The following is a 10,350-nucleotide window of genomic DNA, read 5'->3' as shown; positions in this document are numbered from 1 at the left end:
GATTCTGTGCTTCACTTAGGACTAAATCAAGAATTGCCTCTCCTTTTGTGGGTTCCAGGACTAGCTGCTCCAAGAAGCAGTCATTTAAGGTGTCAAGAAAGCAGCCTTCAATCAGCCAGCAATTTTTAAAGAATCAGCTGCTACAGGAATGTGTTTTGTCTTTTCTCCAAGGGTGCAATTTTCCCTCAACGGTATACTGCTCCCAAATGCAGGATGGCTGATATTCAGTCCTGAATCAGTAACTGGCTTGTGCCTCAAGATCTCGCAAACCATCAAGACTAGTGTGGGGGGGGGGGGTAGGGGGAGACTTTATCTCACTGGAGATGCACCCCAATCTCTTTTCCATTTAAAGAGGTCACTTCTTCCTATTCCTGGTCTATCATGAAATATACCAGGACTTACCAGACATTCAATATACAGAAAAGCGTCCCTAACTCGTTTTAAAGTGCTCTGCTATTTACTAATACATTTTCTCTCCCTTTGAGGCTGATGAGGTTGGGTTCAACAGTGTGGCTTTATAGAGATGCAAAAACTAACACTAATTAACCCCTCCCCCTAACTCTCCGTAAATATTGCAAAAAACAGTGTTTAGTTAACAACGTTGCATAAATAAATTGCATCCCAGTGTGGTAGAAAGGTTTTACTGGTGCTGATTTGGGATGCCCTGTGTGTAACTCATCCATGCAGAATGCATGGTTTCAATTTTCAAAGTAGTCAAGGGGTTTAAACACATATTCCCTGACAGGTGTCTAATTCCCTAGACTGCTTTGTAATGTCAACCTATGTGTTTTGCAGTGCGAAATTCAACTCAGCCTTCATTCTGGAAGATAGCTCTCTGTCTCTGTACGCCAGGTAGAGGGTAAAGCAGAGGAAACATAGTTTAAAGGGCTGTGTTTAGATGATGTTTTTTCTGTATTGTAGTTGTCTGTGGCTGTTAAAGGGAAAGCCGATCTCAAAGAGGCGACTTTGGGGTTTTTTCCAGTAAACCAACAACTCTAAGAAGCGGCACCGTTTGAAACTTAAACTTTATTGCGGCAAAGAACTAAAAATCGTACATGTGGGAGAACTGCAGAGCGCCTGTGAGAAAGAACTAGTCAGAAATCACAACTCGGGTACAATCGAACGGAAAGTTTTATTAAAACAAGTGGAAATCAACTCAATTATTTCGGCGGTTGTTTAAATTTCACCATAACCGTGGATTGTATATTTACAGTCTTCGGCTCCTGTCGCGAAGGTCTTGCTCAGGATGGGGGGAACGGGGGTGGCGGGGCGGCGGCGGCTGGCTTCTAAAGCTAACAGGATGTGAACGTTTTCCAGAAGAAATTCTTGCAGCCGGCTTTGCGTTCTCGGGGCGCCAAGGCGGGGTTGGGGTTAGCCGATCGCTCCAACTCCAGTCTCACTTCGTCCTGCTCTGTCCCTCGGGACAGGTCCTCGGGCTCCAGGGCTTCATTGTCCGGCTGGTTGGGTTCTGAGAGCAATTCTGCCAAAAAGTACTTCGCCAGTTCCTTGTGGGGTGGGAGGGAGACAGAGAGACCATGAAAAGCTGGGCGCAGCTCGGTTATCTGCCTGGCAGCATTTCTCCCACCGCCAGAGCATCAGAATGGGCAAGTCCCATCTCTCCAAAGCCAGCGCCAACCCACCTGGACAGCTGCTAGTTGCAAGCGAGCCGAGGTTTGCATATCAAACCAGCCCTAGCCAGGAGAGCGTCAACCCAGCGCCCCCCAGCAGAGACACCTGCCCAGTGTGGAGCGAGGGCGTGTTAGGCGGCTACAGTCTGAAGGTTGAAAGGAACACCACCCCTAACTTTTTAAATTACCCCTGAATCCTCCTTTAATCCACCAAAGCCCCGAGAGGGGCTGGGCTTCCTCTGGTTTGTATCCTCGCACCCGGAAGGGGGGGGGGGGGTTAGCATCGCTGATCAAAGCAGGAGGATTAAAACACAGCGATGGTCTATCAAGTTTCTGTCTAGACACGCCTGGAAAGCGGGGACTCGAGGCAGATGTACCCAGAGAAGCCTGGTCCCTGTGGGGCGAATGGGACCTATCCGCTATCCCGTTGTTCCTCGGGAGCTAACACAGAAAGCCAGCATCAGATGCCTCTAAAGCCACCCCCATGCGCCTTGGCCAGCTCGACCCTGCCTGGAACCCCCGCGCGGAGCTGGAGGCTTTGGCAGTGGGGCTGGTTTCAGCACCCTGGAGAAATCCCACCACCGCCCGTCCCCCGGGTTGCTCCCTAGCACCCTGGAGAGTTCTCCCCTATTCCGTCTGGACGCTTTACAGCTTTCTTGGCAGGGCCACATTAACCCTGCGTTCATTTTAAATGCCTAATGGGAAAGCTAGCCCCGGGCTGCCCCCTGCAACTGTTCCTCAACGGCCTCGGAACTGTTCCTTCGGAAGACGCTGGCCCATCAGCTCCTGGGGCTGGGACGCAGCTGGAGGGAGCACTGGGCGCAGCTGAGCCAAACTGTAAACCCCTCTCCTCCCTCCCCAGCTAGATTCCTCTGCAGAGCTCAGTTTGAAAAGTGCAGGCGGGCGCATGTTAATCCCCCGCCCTCCTGATGGCTGGTTTCGTGTGAAAACAGCCCTGGAAAAACCCTCCCCTGCGGGGCCCGTTAAGCTCGGTCCGGTGCAGGTGAAATGCACCTGTGCATGGACCTGCTGCCCCTGAGAAACCCACCCCGTCACGGCAGCAGCCAAAGCCAGCGCGCGGCGGAGCCATGCCCGGCGCAGTCGGGGGAGAACTTGGTGCCGACCCGCTAACGGCCCCGGGCTGCCCGCAGCTCGCTCGGATCCCTGCGGCGCACTCCGGGGGAAGGTGCGGGAGGGACTTACCTGTTTCCCCGCTGCCGCAGCCAGTGACTTCTGCAGGAACTGCCGGAGTCTCGGGTCCGAGGGCGCCGCGGAGACGCTACTCACCGCCAAGGCGACGGAGAGCAGGGCTAGGGCGCACTGGAGACGGCAGGACAGCATCTTTCCAACCTGCGCCAGCAAGTCAGACAACGAACAGGAGGGGCCGGGGTGCCGCTCAGTGTCTCCACTTCTCAGGCGGTGGCTGCTTCTGGGATCTTCTCCCTGCTCGACCCCCTTTTTAAACCCATCTCCTGACGTCAAGGCAGAGGCGCCCCCCTCGCCAAATGTAACCACCACTTTTACGCACCATTAGGCGCGCAGATCAATCACCCCAGATGCTGGCGCTGACACGAGGCGAAGGGGGTTTTACTAATTCCAGGAGGCTGACGCGCTTCCTTCCCTCTGCCAGACTGGTTCGGAGCGTCCCTCGTTGTGACATTGAACAGAAACCGGGGGGTTGGGGGGGGGGGGTTCGCAAGCAACAGCTGCGTCTCCAAAAAGTAACTCTGGGGGCAGATCCATGGGGGCGGGGGGCTCTTTTGATTCCTTCCCGGGGGCTTGCAAATGCTCTTCGAGAAGTTTCATGAACCCACTGGGAAGACTCAGGGAGGGAGAACTATGAAATGGGCTGGGACTCTCTGTTAATGAGTCCGGTACATTTTCGTGGCAAAGTTGTCTTTTGACTCAGTCTCCTTGCTGGTGTGGCTTTTGAACATTCAGCCGATGGCTTGTTTTCACAATCACTTGGCCGATGAATCAATCCAGGCATCTCACAGGTTCATCACTTCTCTTTGAACTTGTCAAACATTTTTCTCTCTCCGCTCCATATTGGATCGTTTGTTTCGCATCTTGCCAGGGGCTCTGGAACAATTTCTACAGTGCGGGGTGCTGAGAGCCATTGAGCCAAACTGTAAACTCTGGACATAATGGAAAACATTTCAAGCCAGGTGCACCCCTACTTCCAGCACCTGTGCATCTTGCTACTCCTATAAAAGAAGCTCAAATGAGCTCCATGAGAAGCGAAAGCCCTGTTGCAAAAAAGACTATTTTGATCAAAGGGGTGTTCATATGAAAGGGAGATTAATTTAAAAGTAAAATATACGGCATATACGGTGTAACTATCATGTATTTCCAAACCCCTCCGTGAACACCGACTTCCTATCTGTCAGTCCGTCTGGCTATTTACCTGTGCCAAATTTCAGGGGCCTCTTTTTTGTTCTTTTTTCCCCCCAAAAGGCTCTAAGTTTATTTCCACCTTTTAACACCTATCTCCAATGAATCTGTTTAGCCCCGAAGGGGGCTATGAAATATTAGACAGGATTGCAAATGTCTCAGAGAGAAAACTTGATGAAACCAACAGCACCAGATAGTTTTAAAAGGCTTTTCATTCCCAAGGAAATAGTTTTGCCCCTGAGCTTAATGGCTGTATGATATGAAGCGTTTTCATAATGTTTATTGCCTCCTATTCGCCATTGTAAAATCTGGGCTGATTTACCTCTGGGAAATGCATCTTTTCTCATCAATGAACCTTAGCACGCTTAGAGGAAATGTACAGATTTGTTCAGATTTCTATCTAACGGGCTGAACAGAAACAATTGTGCCCACCCGTAGAGACCACAGAGGTGCGAAATATTCACCCAGACTCACATCGATTTGTCTGTGTAAAGAACTGTAACCGGCTGGAATGATTGGGATTATTTGCTATAAGAAAACTGCCCCAAATATGATACTTTACAGGAGACAACCATCATGGTAGCGCGGTTTGCTCCGCGTTATAGGAAGAACTAGGCAAATAAGGAATTGGGTTTTTAATTCCTTTTATTAGGATCAGCTTCCCTATAGTGACTGTTCCCCACCTTTCAAGCCGCTCAGTGTCTTCTGTTTAAATTACATCTCTCTGCCATGACATTATTCCTTTCCCCCATCGATGTTTCACGAATGGGTTTCAAAAGCCGTGTCCAGTTCATTTCAAGATCGTTCTGTCTCGCTGTCATATATATTGATTGGTACGTTAATTTCCCTTCCTGGACTTTCAATAGCGTGCAGACTTGGGATCTGCTTCGGGACTGGACTCGGATTTGCATCTTTAATTAAACATGTTGAAATCAGCCTTTACAGCCCGTCTGATGGCACTTATTTCCTAAGCGATACACGAATCGGTGCAGGGAATACCCAGTGGATGTTTGCTAAACGGGAGACTTCTCTTTCCAGAGAGAAGAGTGTCAGCTTCCAGCTCAAACAAACTCAACACTACACAACAGTAATGCAAATGTCGGGGCGGGATGGGGGGTGGGTGATTAAGAGACAATCCAGGGAATGAAATGTACACATTGATCTTTCAAAGACACTCTTGGCTTATCATGCATTGGCCCCATCTCTCCCGATGGAGTTCACATCCGGGGAAAGAGAAAAGGAGGACTTGTGGCACCTTAGAGACTAACAAATTTATCTGAGCATAAGCTTTCGTGAGCTACAGCTCACTTCATCGGATGCATTTGGTGAAAATCCGGGGAGATTCTTTCTTTGGCATGGATACATGCCCCCTACTAGCAACATTAAACTCGGCCAGAGTCTAAGGAAGGCGGTGGTGGATCGTGATGGGTAATAAATGCAGGGGAAATTTTGAGTTTAAGTGCCACGGAGCCAGTTCCTCTTTAGAGAGCCATAATGGACAGCAGCAAAGGCTTGGCTGTTCCCGTCCCAGCCGGGTGCAACTGCTCTGGGTAGGGCCGGGTCTCCACTGCTCAGTGCGTCAGAGGGACTAGCGCGAACGCCATAGGAGTCCTGCCTTCTTCTCCAGCCTTGATCTGGGACAAATCCACCCCTCTTATAGCCCCACCCCACTGAGTCACAGCAGGGGAATCTGACCCGACGTGGGGCCACCTTGGCTCAGACCAGGCACTCTGCCCTGGGCACCAGGCAGGTCCCGCAAGCGATCCAGTTGGTATAAATCTAGGGTTGCCAATTTTGGTTGGCCACATTCCCTGAGGTTTCATCCCACGACATAATCTTTCATTAAAGGTTGATCTTTGATCCCTGGAGACCCCGGGAGCAATCCCGGCGGCTTGGCAACCCGAAGTAGGTCGCTTCCCTGTTGGTAAATAGCTTCAGTGCCAGCCAGCCGGTCCTGATGCAGGGGGCAGAGCTCTGCCCTGTTCCTGCAACAGCTGGAATATGCAAGAGCGTCTGTTCTCCGAGGGGGGGGGGGAAACCTGGACAGTAGCACCGGAAAAGAGCATTGATTATTAATTCGTGCTTTGTTTCACTGTTATTCATGTTTGAACTAAATCACCTCTGCGCTGTAAAATGATCCTAGAATCAATCATTAATAACCCTGGGTTAAGGACAACCTCTCATTGAAATCAGCGCTGGACTTCACCTGAGCAAAGGGTATCTAGATTTGACCCAGTTAGATCATCAGAAGATAAATCTGCCTGTCCATCCATCCCCACACCCTCTTCTGTCTGTCTGTCTGTCTCCCATTCTATCTTATCCTGCTCTCCAGGCACCTCCTCCATGTAACAGCAAACACCGTCTCTGGTAGCAGGATCACCTGATTTTCACAAGAACAGACTAGTCCCTTTGGATCAGTTCGTTTGATAAGCTGGCACCTGCTTTGCCCTCATTAAATATTCCCTTTGTCACTTTCCGCATCCCGGGTACAATATCCCTGCTATGTTTGTCTGATGGTCTGATGGGTTTCTGTGGGGCGCTTGCCGCTGGAGGGCTCTTGGGAACTTGCCACCAGAGTGATCTGGGATGCTGGAGAAAGTGCCACAAAATGTGTCTAGTCTGTGATTTGCCTGTGATTCGTCTGGCATCACCTCCCACGTGGTGTCCTGATACAGGACCAGATCTTAGTTGCTATAAAGCGGCAGCCTCACTTCATTAGCATCCAAGAAAACCTGGTCTATAGGGCTGCACAGAAGGCTCTTTGATCCGGCCCTGCTTTCCAGCTGGTGAGTTTCATCGGCTTGGCGGGGGTGCGTTGCCAGACGGGAAATGAACCTCTGTTCAGTGCCTGAATGGCTGAGCATTGCAGAACGGGATCTCAGAGATAAAGGCAGCTGTTTAGATAATGATGAAGCCACTTGCATGAATCATTTGTACTGGGAAAATACGAAGTAATTGCATATTTCTCGGCTTACCTCTTCAAAAAGAGCAAAATCGCCATGCATTGTCCGAAGGGCTCCCCCCACCCCCAGAGATATGGAATCCACAACTCGGCGTAGTCCTTCTCACGGCGGGCCTGAGCGAGCAAATGTGGGACTTTAAACATGCGCATCATCCCTGGAAGTCAATGGGGACTTCTCATGTGCTTAAAGTTACGCATGGGCTTAAGTGCTTTGTGGGATCAGGGCCCATCTGCATGACACAGGGGATGCCCTCCTTCCATACAAGTCTGGCCAAAGTAAGGACCGCTGGGTCTATCCCTACTATCACTATTGGCAGAGAACTAAGATCTACTCAGTCAGTGGTGAGGGGCAGTTCCAAGCAACCTTGTGCCTTGTATTCCTGGGAGCATGCATTGGTATCGATGATTTGCTTTTAGCTGAAGATCCCGGCTGATTCTGACAACACGAATGACTAGCGCCCCCGTGAGATAAGGCTCATTTGCCTCATTTCACAGATGGGAAACTGAGGCACGGGGCGGTGCCGTGACTTGCCCAGGGTTACACCGCCGGCCACCCCAAATTTTCAACTTAAGCTGTTTTACACTCTCTTGTCAGTTGCTTTCCCTTCTACATTCAGTTCTATCAGCCACGGTTCTAATCTCTTTGGCTCCCTGGACCATATCTGCGGTGGTGTTTATGGGAATCTAAGCAACAGGTTCGTGAATGGACGCGAGTCTCAGAGTGCCTAACTGAGTCTAACACCTGATATAATTTACACACCCAGGTAGCCAGGAGATGTCTGAACTCCCTTATAGTATCCTCTGAATTGTTCTTCCTCTGCAGCAGAATCTAATTCCCACTGAAGCCAGTGGGGATCCCTTGTCCCTATAGAAGGGGGAAATTGGACCTCGTCCTCTGATTTACCCTCTTGAACACATTGCCCCCCTGAATCAGGAATAGGATGCAGAAATCCTTCCTGCCAGCCTTCTGTTCTAATCACTAGACGATACTCCTGTGTACAGCAAGCACTGTAACCGGGCATCTGGGCTCCCAGTTTTCCAGCCAGCAGATGATGTTTCCAAGTCCAGACTAGCTAAGTAGCAAAGCAGTCTATCTGAATGATGTAGCCGGAAGGGGTGGGGATGGGGGAAGTGTTGTTATTTCATTGGCCTGACTGATGGGAAGCTTTGCAGAGGCCTCTGGAAGCTCACTGGAATCACTTCCCTCCCACACCTTCCACCTCTTCCTCAGTGATGTTTGGTTCAGGAATCAAGAGCTGATTGTGGTTATTTTGCATTCAAAACGCAAGGGAACTTGCCAGCCCTGTACAAATGAGTCTTCCAGTTGGAAAACATGGGGGGGAATTGAAACAAAGGGCTATGTCCTTGGTCCCTCACATGTCTTTTGTACAAAGGGAACTGAAGCAGCCTTAAAACATTAGCTGAGGGTTCCCCTAGCAGAGGGAGCTTTCCAGAGTGGGCTGAGGGCATGGAGTCAGCATAGAATCCTAGAATCTCAGGGTTGGAAGGGATCTCAGGAGGTCATCTAGTCCCACCCCCTGCTCAAAGCAGGACCAACCCCCAACTAAATCAAGTGGACATGTCAGGGGCACTCTACTAATTCCGGCTGGTGGTGGTTGCAGCACAACTTACAGCTACCCCGAGGCTGCTCTAACTTGCAGTTCGACACTCAGCATGCCCCAGCATTGGGGAAGGAAGGAAAAGAAATGTAAAGTGCTTCTGGTGCTCCTGGGGCTCTCAACTTAAATTCATTCAGGGATGGAAACAATGGCTGCTAGTAGCGCTACATTTATATGCCCTTTAGCCCAGAGGTGATGGAATCGGTTAGGGCTCTCTCTCTCTCTGGAAATCAGTGCTCAAATGCCTGGTGTGTATGCACATCATCTGGTTAGACTGGGGAAGAGGCCCAATTCAATATGGAGCTGTTCAACAGATTCCCCCCAATCTTCCATGTCTCCTAAGCACAGGCCCTGATTCTGCTCTCACTTGCACTGTGGAAATTAGGAGTGACTCCATCAATGTCAGTGAAGTTAAACTGGTGTCAAATTGGTGTGAGATCAAAATCAGACCCGTAAAAGGTCAGTTCCTTTTGTGGTCTGACAGCATCTTCCTCTGTGTTCTGTCCAAATGCTGAACACACTGTCAGCACCCTAATGACAACAACCCATAATTCAATAGCAATGATTACAATAACTCCCATAGATGAAATTCATCCTAGTGCAGGGGGCTGGTGCCTCCTTTAAGTCCCACCTAGACCCTATGTAGAGGGGTTCACCATTGCATGGGCCTTGTTCTGGTGTTTGACCAGGGGTGAATTTCACCCCCAATGCATTGTTGCATTCAGCATCTTAACAGGTGTGTTGCACCTGAACATGGCCTGGAAGTGATTCCCTGCAATCTAGCAATCAAAAGCCTCATTTCTATAAAACAATAGTCGGAGGCAATTCTGTCTTTGTCGTGGTTCTGTTCTCAGTCAACGTTAGATCATTATGATGAATGTTCATGTCATTCATCCAGGTCTTCCCTGGTTCCCATCCCTCTGCAATCACAGTTCAGAAGGGGCTTTGATTCTCCTGCCATTTGTCAGACAGGGAGTTGATCTATTGCTCCCTTGTTCTCATAATGACGTGCTTGTCCCTCCACTTCCCGAGTCATGCATCAGGTCTTAGTCACACAACTCCCATTAAAGTCGGTGCCCTGAGAATGGGCTCGTTAGTGTCTGTTTAAAGGCACGTGCTGAATCTTGGTCCCATTCCACGATTCCCGTGCTCACAATGACCTCACTGACAGCATGACTCCTTATCTTCCCTGTCCAGGGGGCTTGTAGTGTCCAGGGTGGGTATGTCTTCACCACTTGAGTCCCATCACGCTCTGCTACTCCCCATCATTCATAAATTCCCAGGGGAGAGTTCCTGCTGATAATCAACTGGGGGCGTAAAGATAAGTAACACAGAGACAGGAGTTGACAACTGAATGCAAAAAAAACCAGTCGAGATTCTGCCCTCAGCCCCTCCCTGCCCCATGCCCAGCTCTGACGCTAAAGGTACCATTTAACCGTAAAGGTCTGATTCCCACACCCGGCAGAGCTGTGCTTGGCACATGACCCAAGTGAGTGTGAATTCCTAAGTGGCCACAGATTAGTTACAATGCTTACAACCCCCTTGAAATGCAGCCCTCTCTGGGGAGGAGAGCCTCTCATTTGTGCAGTGGTGTGACTGTGCCCCGGGGGAGACACACATGCTGGCATTAAAGGAGTGGTTGGTTATGCCTGAAAGATAATGAGGAGGCAGAGCCCAGAAAAGAGCTAGAAAACCCATTCTGGTTGGTATTTGGCATATCCTTGGGAGAAGGCTGTTCACAGAATGG

At 50.0% G+C, this 10,350-nt stretch overlaps 1 protein-coding gene across 1 annotated transcript; it reads right to left on the bottom strand.

Annotated features, from left to right (window-relative positions):
* Positions 1–1,007: 1,007 nt before the first annotated feature.
* Positions 1,008–3,119, bottom strand: SST (somatostatin). Its single transcript, XM_038416936.2, has 2 exons — positions 2,832–3,119; positions 1,008–1,505 (listed from the first exon to the last, which is right to left on the bottom strand). Exons 1-2 carry the CDS (start codon positions 2,967–2,969, stop codon positions 1,293–1,295), a joined length of 351 nt encoding a protein of 116 aa, XP_038272864.1. The 5' UTR covers positions 2,970–3,119; the 3' UTR covers positions 1,008–1,292.
* Between the last annotated feature and the right edge of the window lie 7,231 nt (positions 3,120–10,350).

The sequence above is a fragment of the Dermochelys coriacea genome, chromosome 9, assembly GCF_009764565.3.
Source record: "Dermochelys coriacea isolate rDerCor1 chromosome 9, rDerCor1.pri.v4, whole genome shotgun sequence".
Lineage (NCBI taxonomy): Eukaryota > Metazoa > Chordata > Testudines > Dermochelyidae > Dermochelys > Dermochelys coriacea.
This window is presented reverse-complemented; position numbering and strand designations above follow the sequence as displayed.